Source organism: Schistocerca nitens, chromosome 8 (assembly GCF_023898315.1).
Source record: "Schistocerca nitens isolate TAMUIC-IGC-003100 chromosome 8, iqSchNite1.1, whole genome shotgun sequence".
NCBI classification, from domain to species: domain Eukaryota; kingdom Metazoa; phylum Arthropoda; class Insecta; order Orthoptera; family Acrididae; genus Schistocerca; species Schistocerca nitens.
Window position 1 is genome coordinate 198,658,922 of NC_064621.1, and position 19,571 is coordinate 198,678,492.

At 40.9% G+C, this 19,571-nt stretch overlaps 2 protein-coding genes across 5 annotated transcripts in view; one reads left to right on the top strand and one right to left on the bottom strand.

Annotated features, from left to right (window-relative positions):
- The window catches only part of LOC126199170 (cyclin-A2), a 51,494-nt gene extending 43,376 nt beyond the window's left edge, over window positions 1-8,118 (bottom strand). The window contains exon 1 of the mRNA XM_049935929.1: window positions 7,755-8,118. Coding sequence (XP_049791886.1) covers window positions 7,755-7,919 — 165 coding nt within the window. The 5' untranslated portion in view covers window positions 7,920-8,118. The remainder of the gene's footprint in view (window positions 1-7,754) is intronic.
- Window positions 8,119-8,316: 198 nt separating this feature from the next.
- LOC126198425 (exosome complex component RRP43-like) overlaps window positions 8,317-19,571 on the top strand; it is a 131,236-nt gene continuing 119,981 nt past the window's right edge. Inside the window, exons 1-2 of one of the 4 annotated variants that reach the window (XM_049934730.1) lie at window positions 8,317-8,378; window positions 8,560-8,596. Coding sequence is in view for 1 of the 4 variants with exons in the window: in XM_049934731.1 (XP_049790688.1) it covers window positions 8,362-8,378; window positions 8,560-8,596 (54 nt within the window). In the remaining 3 variants the exon portion in view is untranslated. Of the gene's footprint in view, window positions 8,482-8,559; window positions 8,597-19,571 lie in introns of all 4 variants that reach the window. The other 3 variants (XM_049934731.1, XM_049934729.1, XM_049934732.1) reach the window with 3 other exon arrangements.

A 19,571-nucleotide genomic window follows, 5' to 3' on the forward strand; every position in this document is an offset into this window, starting at 1 on the left:
TGGTGCACTGAGTTGAGTAAACAACAGTGAGGGTGCCCCTGAACCATAAACCAGACTCCCACAGTCAAGGCGGGATTGAATAAGGGCTCTGTAGAGCTGCAGCAGCATTGAGCTATCTGCACCCCAGTGGGTGTTGCTCAAGCAGCGGAGGGCATTGAGGTGCTGTCAGCACTTCCACTGAAGCTGACAAAGGCAATTAAGCCAAGTCAATCGGGTGCCTAAAACCAGTTATAAGAATCAATACGTCTCCCACTACAGGGAGTGGATCGCCATTAAGGTAAAGTTCTGGTTCTGAATGAACAGTACGACACTGACAGAAGTGCATGACAAGACTTTGCCGCTGAAAACCATGGGCTAATGCCCACAACTGCACCTTGTGGATGGCTCCCTGTAGGCGCTACTCAGCAACACCAGTACTGGTTGAGCAGTACAAAATACGGAAGTCATCTGCATACAGAGAAGGAGAGACTGAGACCTGCAGCTGTTGCTAGACCATCAATGACTGCTAAAAAGAGAGAATACAGAGCCTTGCAGGACCCCATTCTCCTGGATATGGGGGGGGGGGGGGGACTATGAGAGGCACCAACTTGAGAGACAAAGTATGAAGCAACAGGAAACTTTGGATAAAAATCTGGAGCGGGCCTCAGATCCCACTCATATAATGTGGCAAGGAGAAATGTCGCCAGATGGTGTCATATGCATTTCGTAAATTAAAAAAAAAAAAAGACAGCAACGAGGTGCTGTCATCTGGAAAAGGCTGTTCGGATGGCAGTCTTGAGGGGGACAACATTAACAGCAGTAAAAAGCAACCCTTGCAGAAGCTGCCCTGACAAGGAGCCAGCACGCCATGTGTCTCCAGGACCCAACCCAACTGCCAACACCCCATACATTCCAGCAGCTTACTGGGTTTGAGCACCGGAATGATCGTGCTCCCCACCGCTGCCATGGAAAGACGCCATCACACCAGATCCAGTTGAGGATGGCGAGATGTCGCTTGTAGTCAGATGAGAGGTGTAATCTGACTGTGGATCCGATGTGGCCCAGAAGCTGTGTCGAGTCAATTTGCAAGGGCACTGAGGAGCTCCCACTATGTAAATAGGGAGTTATAGGCTTCACTGTGGCGTGTAGTAAATGAGAGGGCTTTCCCTACCAGCCGCCACCTGGGAGTGCGAAAGGTTGGGGGTGATTTTCCGACGCTGAGGCTCGAGCATAGTGCTCAGCAAAGTGCTTTGCATCGGCAGATAACATCATTTATGTTAACACCAGGAACACCTGTTGGTGTCTGGTACCCAAAGACACGTTTGATCTTTGCCCAGACTTGGAAAGGTGACATAGCATCCCACAGTTGAGCTATCTCCCAAACACTCCCACTTTCGTCGTTTGATAAGCTGGCTTATGCCTCCGTAGAGCTAGCTGACGCTTCTTTATAGCTTCAGCGACCACCATGGGACTGCCTTTCGCCAAGGCACCCTGAAGATCAAGTGTGCGTGTTTTCTGCCACAGAGACTATTATTGTAGTCACCTGCTCAACCATCACGTGTGAGTGAGTGAGTGTGTGTGTGTGTGTGTGTGTGTGTGTGTGTGTGTGTGTGTGTGTGTGTGTGTGTGTGTGTGTGTGTGGAGGGGGGAGGAGATAGCTGCAGAGGGCAGAGGCCTGCATTGCCGGGAACCAGGTTTCCTGGAGGGCAATGCAAATAGCAGGTGTAAAGCTTAACAGCTGGCATAGCTCAGCCAGGCGGTGGAAAACACTGCTGCAATTCCACTGGAGGATGACATTGTGAGACTGGGAGGGGAAGGAACATTCAATGAGGCAGTTTACACCTCAGTCACCTGCTGCCCCTGACTTATTGCCCGAGCAGTCTATATCCATTGTGTCTGAGGGTCCAGCAAGATCTAGGTCCTCAGTGGACACCAGAATCTCTACCTCATTTGCAGACAGAGCTTGTAGGTAGTGGTGGTGTGGGTGCCACCCTAATTCCCTTGGTCTTGGGGACCTTTTTGGATCTCTCCCCCTGATCTTTGGGTTTCCCCGACTGGGAGGATTTCATTGATTCAGTCTCTGGGACTTAGGATGAGCGTCAAGCCCTACAACCAGCTGCTTTTGGCCTCTTCAGCCACTGGCACGTGTCACCTTTCCCCACTAGCAGAAACCTGGGAAGGTAGTGACCCAAGGGACCCCCCTCCTAGCAGCAGGAGCAGAGTAAGACTTATGCTCTCTGGCTCAGAAGTTGGAGGGGGGGGGGGTGTTGCTCCAGAAGTAGGTGGTGCGGGAGCAACAGGGAAGTGCTCCCACCACCAATGGGGGTTCTGAGAGGCTACAAGAATGTGAGGAACTGATGGGGCAGCTACTGTTCTCACTGTGGCGACATACGAGGTGGTCATAGCCACAGGACGGAGGTGCTCCAATTTCCTCTTAGCCTCAGTGTACGTCAGTTGGTCCAGGCAGGACACTGATGGACAGCACCATCCCGACATGCTTCCTTGGTGGCTTTGTCTCTGTACCCTGATGTTGCCAGGTAACCAGCGAAAGAGCATCTACTTGCCACATTGTGGGAGCCGCTGTAAGGAGCAAATAAGCTGAATCATCTGGTCTACTGGATACATTTGGTGAAGTGCTTGCAGTGCACTAAGGGAGTCTGAACAGACAAATGTTGTAGAATAATATCTGCGAATCCTCTCCAGTGCCATCAGAACGGCACAATTCTGCATCATAATTTTTAAGTTTCTGGAAGATTCATTTTAAAAACTACATCAGGAAACAAAATCTGGAGTACAAGTTTTGTTGTACTGTGTTAAGCTTAAAATCACTTTGGGCCTCTGAAGAGACCAAGGTGGCAATGCATTTCATGCCTGGCTGCATATTTTGATGCCTGATAGATCCTGATCCTTTATACAGTCTGTAGCACATATCCTAAATGGCTTAGTCAAAAATGGAGCCGACTCCTAACAGCCATTCAAAGGCGAGTTTGACCACTCCACTAAATGCCACCGACTTGTGGTGACACAGATTTTCAGTGTTTGTTGAGCCAAAAGGAGATGTCACTGAATCAGAGTGGTGGTTCATCAGCCTCTGAACTGGGCTGGTCCGGAAGGATCCAGTCGATATCTGAATGCCCTTATGGTGGCCAGCATTGAACATCTTGAGGTAGGAAGTATGGGCTGATCTGTAGATCATGCTGCCATAATCTAAACATGGTCAAGTGCCCTATAAAACTGCAGGAGGCAGGACCTGTCAGCTCCACGTTTTTCCGCTAAGGCATTTCGAAATATTCAAAGACTGGAAGCTGTTTGTTCATAGATCTTTCAGGTTTGGTAGTCAAGTTAATTTTGAGTCGCACTAAACCGAGAAAGTGCACAGGTTGGTTAAAACTTCAACGGGCACAGTTAAAATTGACACATGTAGTCTTCTCCGGTGAGAACTGAAAACCAGTTGTCCTGACCCAGGTTTCCAACCTCCTAATGGTCAACAGTAGTTGCCTCATTGTTGTAAGGTCAGAAGGAGAGTAGAAGACTGCAAAGTCATCCACAAACAAAGATCATTTGACACAGCTGATTTGGGGGGGAGGGGGGGGGGGGACCTATTCTCTGGAACACAGTAGTCAGACAAGAATACACTTAACGTGGTATCAAAAATGCCAGTCCTCGAGAAAAGATTAGATAAGAATTGGGCAAGTGTCCATGTGGTCCCTCTTCAAGAAGTTGAAGGATGTTTTACTCCAAGTAGTCTCAAGCTTTTTGAGGTCAGAAAACTAACAAAAAAAACATGCTTTCTTCTGGTGTATCCACCAGGCCCAACCCCATTACTAGGGAAGGCATTGCCTGAAATCCACTGGAAAGTTGCGTAGTGGAAGTGGACCAATTAATGGACATTGCGAATTCCTTCCAGGAATTCCTCTTCCATTCTTTTATCACCCACCTCTCATGTGCTCTTGCAGATCTGAAGGCATGAAGGTATTAAGTAGTTTGATGGCACTTTAAGTTCTGCAGAACAGTTTGTCTTGACCCGATTGCCACTCGGCAGTCGTCGTTCCACCAAGGTATAGGAGGTTGTCTGAGGGATTAGTAGACTGGGGGATGGACTCTGCTGCGGTCCGTGATATGGGACATGGTCTCCTGTGCACAATCCTGTTGTTCAAAGATAACCTGTCGACTACTGCAAACAATTTACCCATTGTATTAACCATCTGCTTGGTTTCCTGTCAGACACTGAGTCAGCAGATGAATCCACACTAGAATGTAGATCTGTAGCCACTTCCCACTGAAATTAATCTACAGTAGTTGGAGAACCAAAACAAAGTTAGTGGCTGCAAAAGGCTCTGTAGCTGTGGAAAAGGGTCATCTGACCCACCTTCAGAAGGCAGATATTCTCTATATGGACATGTTACTAAATCATTTGACACCTGGAGCAAGTGGTAGCTGAGCCCCACAGCATGTTGCACCAACCCAAACAAACATTTGAGTCGGCTTAGATCATATATTGCCATGTAAAAACACTGCATTGAGCTGACAAATTTCAATAAAGTTCTCTCGGCAATAAATATCTTTCCTTTGTTTACCAGCCCAATGGTACATCCATGTGAATTTCCCTTATTTAGCAATAATAAGGTACAAGCTACCCCCCCTTTTTTTTAACTTTCCCGAAGTCCTTAGTCAATCTTATCTGGCAATGATCCCATACAGCACAGTATCGCCCTAGAAGATAAGTGTAATTTAGTACACAGAGGATGTAGTAGATTTATTGCATCTTCCAGAGGTTTTGCCAATAAACTGCTATCTTTTCTATATTATAGTTACAATTTAGGTTGTTTATAATGAATCCCCAGGTTTGTAGATCGACAATTTTGTGATTTAGTGTGCTACTGTCTTCAACAAGACACTACACTTTGTACTGTTTAGGGTCAACAGCCATTTTCTGTGTGTGGCATGCAGGTATCTTCTCTACTTATGCAATTAATTTTTATCTTATTACGGATTTAACAGGCAGTAAATAATGTGTTAACAACCCAAAATAGGATAGAATGAAGACAACATTAATAAATTAGGTCTGCTCACGTTTTCTCCTATAGCTGCTTATCTACAGTGAAAGATAAGGGGGCTTTTAAGAACTGTTTTCAGCAACCCCAGACATTACTAATGTTTTATTAGATGACTTCCTGTCATTCACAGGAAACTATTGTGGCAGGAATCCAGTTGCAAAACCAAGATACCATGCAGGCACGCAACTTTATTACAATATTTATTCCACATTTGGTGAAGGAATTCAGAAAGTTTAGTATCAGCTTCTGGCACTGTAAAATTGCCATTGTCAACACACATGATTAACATTTTTATCCAGTAGCCTCTGGGTTATACCTTGGTTTAATTTCTGGAAAGTCAAAGTGACAGGACTTCTGGCCAGCGATACCTGAAATACCCAGATTGGTTCCGTATTTTCTGAACATTATACAAAGGAAAAATTTATGTACTGCGCAACACCTTTCATATGATTAAAGAATGTATAGATCTTCCTGCATGCTGCTGTTGTAAACCAAAAGAAAGCTCAATTTATGTAACAAGACTTTCTGTTCCTCATTTAAAACATAGGTTAACCAAGTGATTCTCCAACAGAAAGAGGTTCCTACTCAATGGTCTGAAGATGACCACAGTAGTGGTCAAAACCGGTCACCTTGATAAATCTTGATCAAGACTGTTTTTAATAGTAAATATTTATAAGACATTGATCACTGCTGTTCCCATAATGCATTCAAAAGTAATTATATTGTTATACCTACCAACCAGCTGTTGACCAGGTTGAATGGTGACCACCAAACAGGCCAAGAGCTAAGTGGACCACACTGTGGAACAACATGCAGCTGAATGTAAGATGCTCTATTTCAATGACCACAACCTGGACTATCTGGATTCTCACCTCCAGCACTAGCTTTTCTAAACTGCACAGATGGGAGCAATCTTTAAACACATTCTCTTCTCTTGAAGTTGTTCCAGTCTGAACCTACAGTCACATACTGTCCTCTCACTCTCCACTTAGTAGTTTCCACCACCTCTATATTATCACATCCCACACTTTCACTTTGTGCTGCCCTCTGCCAAAGTACCCACCAGTCTTTCCCCTTACCTGCTCCTCTTGTCAATTCCTTCTCCACTCTGTCCCACAGCCTGCAGATACTGCAACTGGTGGCGGTCTAGTCATGTATCCATGTAGTTAGTACACACACACACACACACACACACACACACACACACACACACACACACACACAGAGAGAGAGAGAGAGAGAGAGAGAGAGAGAGAGAGAGAGAGAGAGAGAGAGACTTAATGCTTAGCATAATTCACATATTTATTCTAGTTTTTAGTCTGCTTATTACTACATTATATTTTTGGATCACTCTTTGGATACTCTAAGCTGATTTTTAACTTTGTTCAGTTTAAGCATGTTCACGTGGTTGTAATAAATGGCATAAGACTGCCAGCATCTCCCTGTGCTGTTGCCACCTTCAGTTACTAAGAGCTAAAGGCTGCAGGCAATAAAAGTAACTGCCTACTGAGTTTAACAGTGAGGCATTACCATGGAGACATTTACAAAAACATGTTTTGGTAATGGTTGAGGGAGGCTCAACACACCATGCTCACTGCAACTGTCAAGGACTGATTTACACCCACTTAGCTATAGGCAGCAAATTACAGTGATGGGTGGACTCAAATGTTAGCACTAGCAGTTGATCTGGGGAAAATTATTTCTTCAGTGTCCCTGCAGATACTGATTAGACTAAGATTGCCAGCACCTTCCCATCATCCCTAAGAGATATGTAGTAACTTGAATTTCTTTAAATTCTTTGTTTATGACTGGTTCTCCAAAATTTTTGAAGTAAACAAGAAATAATTTTATACCTTCAAGCATCTGCTAGTTTTTTCCAGCATTTCTGTGACACTCTTCCAATAGAGAAACCTGGGACCCTTCATACCACCCTCTGTATACACTCAATACTGTTATTTTGTCTGGGTCCACAGTTCTTATTTACATAATTTCTTACAGAGAACTGCATTATTTCCAGGAAGACTAAAGTTACCACTTGTATGTATCATATAGTTAGTATGTAGAAGGTATTGAGTTATTTTAACCCAATCACCTGAACACAATGTGAGAAAAAGTTATGCATCCTCAATGAACTTCCCAATACAACATCTGTTTGAAACAATATACTTATCAGAAACTTCTGGGCTTTCAGTTTAATTGCTTCAACAATTCTGAACAAATTGAGCAATCTTATTTCATTGTGACTGTTGCTCAAGTGAATTATTTCTGCCAACATTTTTACAAAAAAGGCAAGTGTTTTGCAATGAATTAATTTTGGGACACTTAAGAGCTTTATTGCTTATTACCACCGTAGTAAGTATGGCCCATTATTAAGAAATTAACAGACCTATGAAATTCATTTAATGGTTATGCTGAAAATATATATATATATATATATATACACAAAGGCACTGCAAAAATAGTCACTTGCTGCCGCAGCGACTGTTGATGACAATCTAGCAATATTTAGCTCTAAAGCCAATGCGATTCTAAGGGGGGGCAAAAAAAAAAAAAAAAAAAAAAAACACCATAAAAATTACATACACAGAACTTGCAGTTACACACCACACAACAGAAGATTTTGAAATATCTACATATGGAATAATACTACTGGATATTTCGACAATAAATACGAACCAACATTAAGCTTCAACGGAAAAATAATACTTAGTTCATTACCTGTTTTGCAGGTTTCTGACAGCGGATTCTCTCTGCATTCTTGTTAAGAACACCCAAAACAGTTCTCTTCTTTGGCTGGTTTTCAAGTTCCTCTTTCCTCATGTGTACAGCATTTACAGTGCGATTTTCTTGGTCTACATTATGATTAATTCCAGATGCAGCCATCACAAGATACACGAACTAAATCAATTGAAGGTACCTAACAGAGTCAATTTCTCTCCTAGATGCACAGCTTCAGTACTTCAACCGTTAGGTTAACTGCAGTCCCAAATCTATAATGCAGCACAGCTTCTCAACTCATTTAAAACAGACTGCGCGAACGTTGAAACCACAGCATTTCACAAATGCAACCAATCAGAATCCAACTGCCATGCGGCTCCAAAGATATGATGATCCACGTCCCCAATGTAAAGGAAAATGAAAAGCTCTCCACTTAATTTGAACCAATATATAAGAAATTATTGTTTATTCAAACGAAAAGCTTTCAATATTTTCCTGCTATTAAGCATCAGCAATAATTATGGTTATAATAATTATGATAATGTTGTAATCTTTGCATATAGTCGCACCACTGACTCACACTGGCATTTTTGTCGTTGATGTTGAAATGGCGGCGCAATACAAGTAAACTGGATTCTGTTATTGAAAATATATCTTATAATCTATCATAATTAAACAATGCTGCTGGACTTAATAATGAAATACAGAAGTAGCAGTTCTCTGCTTTGTCAGTTCATGTATTAATTACGTTCATTGCATTTACAGTTGTCAGCATAATTAATGAAGTTCTGTCTTTCAATTTCAGAACCATACATCCAGTGAAGTACCTTCGCGATTACTTGGTACGTTTACTGTTCAGTATATAGTAATCTAGGAGTATTTGTCCCATTCCATCATTGTGTCAGATACGACAATTTGAGATAAAATTACAATCTTGTTTGCGGAGGATTTTATTTTCAAATAAAAATGTACGCAATCAAGATTATTCTTTTATCTCGAAGTATTTGTCTCTTAAAGTCAAGAAACATTTTTGATCAGACAGTATTTTTCTGAAGGGCAGCAGTAGAAGGAGAAAATGTTATTAACAAATAAATAAATAACGTTTCTTCTTGGCCTGAAGATTTCTCATATTCTGCAAGTTACCACACTCGTTTGAAGCTTAGTTTAGAACGACATGCATGATGTGTATGTGATTGTAGACGAATAGTAGGTTCACTGCACACGAGCAGCGAAATATGCAAATCACAAGAGAAAGGATATATGGTCTTTGGCGTAATTCGTAATCGATGACTCATTTAACTTGACATCTTCATTTTTAAAATAAATAACGGAGAAGTTTGTGTTGATTTTGTGTTAACTACACGGCCGTATGTTTTATAGCTTTTGAAACATCCAAGGAATTTACTTTCGCCAAGCAATCAATATATTAAATTTCTAATTTTCTGTTTATTACTATGTCACTAGTTTAGTTCAATAAGTGATGTACAATAATTAATAGATTCGTCAGTGTTAGGTTCCCGTATGCATTTAAATAGATGCAGAGCCTTATTCAGTTGGCCCGTAGATTAAGGTTACATATTGGACCCCCTCCCCTGAAATCTTGGATATGATGACAAGCACAGTGCGAGGTCTATGTTAGGTTGTGTTGCAAGGTGACAGTCCGCTTGAGAGTTCACAAAGCCAATGGATGCTAAAAGCAGAAAAATCTGGTTTTGGTAACAAATTGACAGTTAGTGAAGCGTAATGTTTACACATGCGCCATGTTGAAAAATGCAAGGGGTTCCAGTATGTACCTTTATTCTTTTGGTTATACACAATTTGCACAATATAAATTATAATATAAAAAAGTTGTGCCCTGTTTTTCTTATCTCAACACTGTCATAGCACATACTAATGAAAACTGCTGGTGGATCCAGAGCCACAAACACATTGCTGTGCCCCTAGTACACAATTCTGTTCATTTGGAAAATTGACTCCATGCACATTAACATGCTTTGTGCTCCATGCACATCTTCCATAATTTTGATGTTGCATGTTGTTACTTTTTTATGCACATGTCTAAGGGACAGAATGAATGGTTCCTGTTTGTGTTTCATTTGTAAAAATAGTTAGACACACAAGTATTCACAGCTCATACATAGTGCTTTCTGTGCTGTTGTAAATGGGCAGCCACTTATGTGTGTGTGATCTGAATTTTGTGTCATGAAACCAAGTTTATGAATAAAAATAATTATTTTTTTTAAGTTTTTTTTAAAGGAAGCTTCCGATATGAGTAAGAACAATGTAACATGTTTCTGCTTTTGGTAAATAAGAGGGCTATTCAGAAAGTAAGGTCTGATTGGTTGCGAAATGTTTTATTTGCAGCAGATTGCTACATATTCCATCTACTTCTCTACATACTCACTGCTCCAATTTGGACATTTGTTGTGACATTGTGCCAACTTTCCAATACCCTTATTGTAGAAGACAGTTCCTTATGCTTTCCACCACTTCTTTACACTGATCTCTGCCAGAATGTCATCATAGCCAACAGTGGTTCATGTGAGCAGAGATGAAAATCAGAGGGAGACAGGACTGTGCTGTAAGGTGGGTGATCCGAAAAGACTTCCCATCGAAAATGCTAGAGGTGCACCTTCATTGTCCCCCCTCCCCCTCCCCCAGAGTCTGCAACCAAGAATTGTAGTGAAAAAGGAAATGCATGACAGGTATGTTATATGGGGTTGCATGAAACCAGGTGAAACCTTGCAGCGGCCACCTGTATTTGGCTGGTGATACTATCTTTCTAGGCATTTGTACATGCTCATTGTACACTCAGAACCGTGAAGGGTGACGTGACATCATGTGTTCAACAGGCATACTAGACACACTGCTCAACACATCTGTTCAAAGCTTCATCGGATTTTCACTGTCATATCCATTTTGCGACCTATGACACCTTATTTTCCAAATAGCCCTGTTGGTACTACTATGAACTGTGTACATGCATCCTACCTCCCTTTCTTATAGGTAGGAGTCTCACTGCGTCACATACTATCTACAAGCATATTGTGCTGAAGTAAATTATGTATAAGCCAATATTTTAATATTTTGTAAGACAAAAATGAATGCCCTCTGAGATGTTTATGGGGGAGTTAGGCAGGTGACACACAGAGCTTACCTAAATATGCCCCGGTTGTAGGTTGTTGCAACCAGTCCATACTAGAAGAAACATGTACAATGTCAAGGAATTAATCAGTACTAGAAGTAAATCGTGTAGTGTCAACTAATTAAGACAATAAGTGATTTTATCAGTTATAGCACATAATAATACTCCTTCTGTGTTAGTAATAAATTGTTGCTTTTCTGCTAAATACTTCACTTATTGCCTTTTGCTACAATGTTTTGTTACCTGCTTACCTCATTGAATTCAGTAGTACCCATGCAGTGAGCAGAATATAAGGATAAATCACATAGTTGGAAGTTTTCCAACGAATCTCTGGGATCACTTTTATTGAGGGTTTTTTGTGGGCTCTAATTTTGCTCCTATGTGTGATTATTGTGGTTGACTGTGAGAAAAGTCAAGCTCTTGTAGTGACCTTGTAACTTCTGAGGTTTAGGGTGAGGAATGTTAGAAAGAAATGGCAGGTCACTCACATCTTAGGTTGAGAGGGACCCATCTGTTGTGTGCGTCATAGGAGAGGAAGACCATCAGTAGATACTAAAGCACATGTTCGTTGTAGATTTGATAACAGTTGTTTGAATACAAATGGCAGTTCTCTTCTGTGAAATAAATGTATGCTCCGAGTGTACAGCTATCCCAGTTACAAACTAGATTGGAAAAAAAAAAAAAAAAAAAAAGTGGTAGTGCCATATCTGAATGAAGAACTAGAAACTTGCATAGGACAGGAACATTCAGAGGAACTATGGATCAAGTTTAAAAGAATACTTGACCATGTACTGGGTAGTTATGTACCCAGTAGAAGACTTCATAATGGGAGGGACCCTCCATGGTTAAAGAAACAGACTACTGCATAATAGGTCCAAATTAATGCATAGGGCTACTGATAGAGAGGGAAATAAAAGGCTTTTGGCTGTCAAGGGAGCAGTGCATGAAACCTTCTGTGACTACTGTAACAGATTATTGTCTAATGATCTTTCACAAAGCCCAAAGAAATTCTTGTTGTATGTGAAGGCAGTTTGTGGCACCAAAGTTAGTGTTCAGTCACTTGGAGAAGAGACAGGAACTGAAGTTGAGGGTAGCAAAGCAATAGGAGAAAAGCATTACTCTGTTTGCGAGTTGCAAAGGAAAACCCAGATTTGCCCCAGTTTAATCCTTGTACCACTGAAAAGATTGAAATAAGTTTTGCCAGTGGCATTGAGAAACAGCTGAAATCATTAAAACTGAACGAAGCTCCAAGGCCCAATGGAAACCCTGTCAGATTATATCCTGAATTTGCATCTGGATTAGCCCCTCTGTCAACTGTAATCTATCATAGACCCCCTCAAACAAAAGACTGTGCACAGTAATTGGAAGAAAGCTGAGGTCACACCTATTTACAAGAATTCTGAGAACATTGATCTCTTTTTCTCTCATGACATACTGAAAGCTTTGGATCAAGGCTGTCAAGTAGATGTAGTATACTCGATTTCTGGCAAGCATTTGACTCTGTATCACATCTGTGCTTATTATCAAAAATACTATCAGATGGGGTATCAAGCAAAATTTGTACTGGGATGAGGATTTTTTTTTTTTTTTTTTTTTAAAAAAAGGCAGGACATAAGTTATCTTGTATGTAGAGTGATCGACAGATGTAGAAGTAACTTTTGGGTATGCCCCAGGGAAATGTGCCGCCGCCCTCACTGTTCATGTTGTAATTAATGACCTTACAGATAATATTATAGCAACTGTAGACGTTTGCAGATGATCCAGTTTCTATAATGAAGTACTGTTCGAAAGAAGCTGCATGAATATTCAATTACATTTTGATAAGATTTCCAAGTGGAGCAAAGATTGGAAACTTTATTTAAATGTTATGAAATGTAAAATTGTGCACTTCGCAAAGTGAAGAAACATATCATAATCTGACTACAATTGGAATCAGTTGACTCATACAAATATCTGTGCATAACACTTTTTAAGGATAACTATGTCTATATAAATACTCCACAAGCCACCGTATGGTATGTGGCACTACTGATCGTATCCTTTCCTGTTCCATTTGCAAATAGTGTGAAGGAAAAAGGGCTTTTTAGATGACCCTGTACGAGCCCTAAGTTCTCATATCTTTGTGGTTGTTATGTGGGATGTGTGTTGGTGGCAATATAATTGTTCTGCAATCCGCTTCAAATACTGATTCTCTAAATTTTCTCAGTAATATTCCTTGAAAATAACATCACCATCGAATTCTCATGTGAGTTCCCAAAACAACTGCGTAAACCCTGTACATTGATTGAACCTACTGGTAACAAATCTGATAGTTCACCTCTGAATTGCTTCGATGTCTTCCTTTAATCAGAACTTGATGCACATCCCGAACCTTGAGCAGTACTCAATATTAGCTCACACTAGTGTCCAATGTGCGGTCTTCTGTGCAGATGAAGCACACTTTCTTAAAAAAAGTTCCCAGTAAACCGAAGTCAACCACTTTCCTTCCCTACCACAATACGCATATACTCATTCCATTTCATATCTCTTAGCAGCATTATGCCCAGATATTTAAATGATGTGACTGTGTCAAGCAGGACACTACTAATACTATATGTGAACATTATAATTTTGTTTTTCCAACTCTTCCGCATTAACTTACTTTTTTCTATGTTTAGAGCTAGCTGCCATTCATCACACCAACTCAAAATTTTGTTTAAGTTACCTCATATCCTCCTACAGTCACTCATCTTTGACACATTCCCATACACCACAGCATCATCAGCAAACAACTGTAGATTGCTGCTCACCATGTCTGCCATATCATTTGTGTGTATAGAAAATAATAGTGGCCCTATCACACTTCACTGGGCCACTCTTGAAGATACCCTCGTCTCTGATGAACACTTGTCGCTGACACAATATATTGGGTTCTATGACTTAAGAAGTTTTCTAGCCACTCACGTACCTGGGAACCTATTCCATATGCTCGTTCTTCCTTTAACAGTCTGCAGTGGGCCACCGTATCAAATGCTTTTTGGAAATCTAGAAATATGTAATCGATCTGTTGCTCTTCTTCTGAAGTTTGTAGTATATCATGTGAGAAAAGGGCAAGCTGAGCAAATGATGCTTTCTCAAACCATGCCAATTTGTGGACATGAGCTTCCCAGCCACAAGGAATTTTGTTATATTCGAACTGAGACTATGTTCAAGAATTCTGCAGCAAACCAAAGTTAAGGATTTGCGGGATCCTTCATTCAACCTTCTTATACACAGGACTCACCTGCACTTCATTCCAGTGAAATGTTACTTTGCACTGGGTGAGAGATTTGTGATAAATGCGAGCTACGTAAGAGACCAGTGGCGTAAAGTACTCCTAGTAAAAGGATTCCATTTGAATATGGTAGGTTGTTGTTGTTGTTGGTTTCCCCCTCCCCCCTCCCCCCCCAGGACCAAGGTTCCTTATTACTATTTCATGCAAGCAGGCGGCTGTTTGATGGTCAAACGATAGTATATTTGTATGATTCTCCTGCGTTAATTGCAAAGTTTAAAACTTTGACTTTATTTTGCTGTCTTCAACTGCCACAGCAGACTGTTCAAAGTGTAACTGGATGAAAGCTTTAGACCTGCATAGTGACTTTACATAGGACCAGAATTTTCTCGGCCATATCTTATATGACAGTTGTAATTGTACGCTTCGTACATGATTTTTTCACAGATGCACAAATCTGTACTAACCATTGCCTGTCGTCATTTGCGTGTTCTCTTTCGAGCTGAGAGTGCAACAGCCTTGCTTCTTCAGCATTTTCCAAATTTAGTTGTTAAACCACGATTGGTTTTTTCTGTCATTAATCCATCTATTGGACACATTCTTGTCTAGACCACAATTTACAATCTGTTTCATCTTTGCCCATATTTCCACTATGCCCATCTTAGGAACTACATGATGTCAATTCATTATATAAGTGAGATGCTAACAACTGCTTATCTTCTGTTTCTAGGAGAAACACTCTCCTACCCTTCTTGACTGATTTATAACTTTCGTAACCATAGGGGGTATGATATGATCACTAATCCCTGTCTCTATACTGACACCATCAGTAAAGTCCGGATTGTTTGTAGCTGCAATATGTAAGATATTTCTGATGTGTGTGGGCTGCCAAACTAGCTGCTCAAAACATTTTCGAAAAATATGTTAAATAGTGCTTTGCAAGACTGTCCGTCTGTATTCCCTGCTGTGAATCCATGGAAGTCCCAGTATATTCTGTAGGGTGAAATTGTCTTCAACTAGTATTGCATGGCCAGCTGGTGTAGCCGAGCGGTTCTAGGCGCTTCAGTCTGGAACCACGCGACCGCTACGGTCGCAGGTTCAAATCCTGCCTCGGGCATGGATGTGTGTGATGTCCTTAGGTTAGTTAGGTTGAAGTAGTTCTAAGTTCTAGGGCACTGATGACCTCGGATGTTAAGTCCCATAGTGCTGAGAGCCATTTGAACCATTAATATTGCATAACTAGACTTTTTCTGAATGGCTCTAGTAGAACTGTCACTACGGGATTGGGTGGAGAGGGAAAACATCCAACGATTAATTTGGTTTCACCTAGACCTGTTACATGTGACCAAATAACTTCGCTGACACATTCAACTTCTACATCAATAGAGTGAATATTTTTATTAGCTGCAATGAACACCCCCACCCCCTCCAAGGCATCTAATCTGTTTTTCCAATATGTGTTCCATGACTTGCTAAATATCTCAGAGCTTTCAACTTCAGGTTTCAGCCAGCTCTCTGTCCCAATAATAATTTGAGTGCTAGAACTTTCCCAGAGTGTAGTAAATTCTGGAACTGTGTTATGAGTACTTGCACAGCTTACTCATAATTTTTTTTTTCACTCAGAGTGTCGTTATTCTGAATGCTTTTTGATGTTGCTGACTCTTTATTGATTGGCAAATGTTCATTGGAGTACCTCTTAAGTACTCAAATTAACTGCCTAGTAAAAACAAGTGCACTCCAGAATCACTCTGCTTCCTTTGTGCAGTGTACCCTTGATGTATCAAAGGGGGTCCTACAATTCCCCACCCAAAAATGCAGGTCCAGAAATCTGCACCCAAGACCATCACAGAATTGCTGATGCCTTCAGTTGAGACCGTCCACTCAGCTCCAAACCGAAGCACCCCAATCAACTCTGGGAACAATGGTGCAAATTGCAAGCTCTGCTTGAACCCTGCATCTGAGGCCAGCAGCCTTCACCACTTCTGCCAGCTACCTATATGAACTGAAAATTGCTCCAGAACCCGTGCAATGCATTGTTGGTGCTGACGTGAGCCACATCTTGCAGGCAACTCCACCTGCATGCTCAGTAATCACAGTCAAGGGCTCCTCTACATCATGGCAGGCATACCAGGTGCACATTGGCTTTCTTTCTGGTGCTGAAGCTATTTCCTAACGGGCTTCGTAAAGTGCTTAATGTTGGAGCTCCCAATAACCAGCGAACCCTTGCTAATGTGTGCTTGCTCAGACCCTGCTGCCCTTGCATAAGTTTAGTTTTTAGTTACTAGTGGACACAGGCCTCTTAACACATAACTAAGGCAGTGAGCTTTCAGATGTGACATGAAGCATATTTTGTAAATATTGGTAAAACACCAAAGGCCATTTTCAAAATAAAACATTTATTTTAAAACCTCATCAGTATGACAATACTGATAAACCAAACAAACATCCAAAGCACAACTGAGTGTTTCTATAATTTCGAGTCATATTCTTCAGTGAATATTAATATGTACATTGGTGATATTTGACTAGAATATCATTTGTTGATCACCTTGTGTATTTGTCCCCACCATGATTAGCATCACTGTAAGCTTCAGTATGGCAGTTTTCATTATTCTCAAACTTAATGCCACCCAGTATTCATACTGGCTCAAGTGGTAAAGATAATTGTTTCACATCCAGTTGCACCATATTTCTAAAATTCTCTTCACATACACAGACAATTTGATTTGTAAGCCCAGCAAGTAATCTACAATTATCTGAAAGCACTTACCCAGCTGATCATTAAATTTAGTTGTTGCATCAGTAGAGCCCATAACAGATCCACATTCAACGCCACCAGGTTTTCACTGTAGAACATACATCGACATGAATGTCTCTCCCGTAAACTACATTCTTTAAGAAATTTAACAAGGCCTGCCTCAAAGTGTGCAGACTCTGTAGCAATTCACACTCACATCCTTTAGCATCATCACAACCCTTTCATTGATACATGTTAATTTCCTCCTCCAAAATGCCATTGAGAAATGAATTCATCACATCAAATTGCCTTATACACCCACCATATTGAATTTAACAACGAAAAACATCAATTTTTGACGGAGTAATTTAATTGGATAGATAAAAAAAAAACTCACTAAGCGGCAGCAGAACACACACGTAAAAGGAGGTTCTAATTTGGCAGGCTTTCAGAGCCCGTGACTCCTCCTTCAGGCAGAAGGGTTGAAGGGGAAGGCTAGGGGTGAAGGAAAAGGAAGGGAGAGGTCTAGGAAGAGGGATAGATTTCGGGAGAGTCACCCAGAACTGCAGGTCAGGGGAGGCTTACCGCACGGGATGTGTATGTTCTACCGCCACTTGGTGAGTAGATTTTTTTTATCTATCCAATTAAATTATTTCGTCACATTGAATTGCAGCACTCGGCAGGGCTGTCATCATCTCAGATATTGTTACAGAGCTAAATGGATCAACCTAATGTACTATAGATCGTTGAGTGACTTCTTCTGCCACCAGTTAAGCCTTACATTGAACCACTTCATTATTTGCATTTAATTTTGTAGCAAAACCTATCAATTTTCAACCATCTTATAATAAATATATTTGTCTCAGAATAAGCAAACTAGTTCCCATAATTTATTTTTCTTTGGGGAATTCATTTCTTCCTTCATAACTGTCTTTCATTCTTTATAAATTTCTTATTGCATTGCTTCTTTATAATTCCTTGGAGTCTCACAAAGAATAATTATTCTTGGTTGATGAATGTGGTCTTCACAGTAACTTGGTTTCTTCAAATTTTGCTGTTCACGTAAGTTGTCTTCAGTTCTTGCTTCCAAGTTGCTCTTTTCTTGTTCCACGGTGTCGTACAAATGTTTGCTATTCTTCTTGTTACTTACATCTACATTTTGGTTCGTATTATACTTGTGACTGTCCTCTTCAAAATCAATGTACTCACATTCTCTTCCATTTTATGTCTGACCTAATCAACCCTTTGTCTCTTTGAGTCAATGCTTGTTTACAGCTGAATTTACATCACTGCATACAGAAACGCACATTTTTTCAGGAAAATAAACTTTCTACCCATAGACATTGAAACCATCTGTCAGGGTTGCTGCAAGTTCTGGAAATCAGGGAATTTCGGGGACTTTCAAATGTGCCAGGGACAACGGGGGGGAATGGAAAAAATCTCATTTTTGTCTCAGTTGATGACATGGTTTGCCTACTGAGATATCGTGCGTCGTCACGGGCTGGGCTTAACTGAGAACATGCACCGCTTCCCTACTCTCTCATTCTTGCTGCTTCTCCCCTTCCTACCACTCCCCTCAGCTTGCAGTCAGTGGTGACTTCGTGCTGCTAGCCTAGTAGCTGTGGATGAGAGGCAGGGAGGCATGAGGAGTGGTTTGTTTGTATCTCATTCTCAGAGATTGTTGATGCAGCGGCCGGAGACGGTGGTCATGTGTGCGTGAGTAGTGTTTGTGTGAATGTGTCTCCATTCTCGTTTTCCGACAAAAGCTATGGCCAAAAATTTTGTTGTGAGAGTGTCATTGTCTTTTCTACGTGCTTGTTTGCGGCTCAGTGATCATGTTTCCAGTGAGTTGCTATCTATCCTCATTAGTATTGATTTCAGAGTATTTGTGCAAGTTATCTATTGCATGGATTGATAACCATGGTCTCATTTTATCAACATGCTGTCTGCGACACGTGATAGCTGGCCACATGAGTGGATTCCTGCAACGGGCCAAAACCGAAGGCCATTTCTACGGGTATCTCTAACAGATTGGGCCTGCTGATCTGAACTGCATTGTTTCCCACTAACTGTGGAGGCTGTGCCCATTGGATCTAGTCTCACCGATCTGCCTGCAGGCTGGGTTTCTTTGTGTGTCGCATAATGCAGTGGATTTTCGTGCTTTATCCATGGACCCAGGACTGAGGTGCTCCTCGGTAGGCCAGGAACCACAGGCGATGGATTTCAGGAATTGTGACTGTTTCACTGCAAGTGCATTGTACAGTGTGGCGTTTTATAGAAATTTTATTTCCTGTAGTACATTTTGGCACTTCAAAAGTAGTTTATATATCAGAAAGTATGGACGACAAGAAGAAGAAAATTGTGGCAGTCGCTGGCGGTTTGTACGCTATATACTCATATATTTCTCGATAGAAAAATTAAACAATACTTTAAATAATAGAAATAACACAGTGGGTAATAACTGACAATAATGAATGCAGTAGAATCTTCTCAGTAGAAAAATTACTCAATACTTTAAATAATAGAAATAACACAGTGGGTAATAACTGACAATAATGAACGCAGTAGAATCAACATTTCATTGTCAGTCACGTATAGTATTTGTTTACACAACTCTTCCCTGCTTTATACACTTCTTTCAAGAGACCTACTTTTTTCTGAGGTTATTTCTTAAATTAGTGAAGG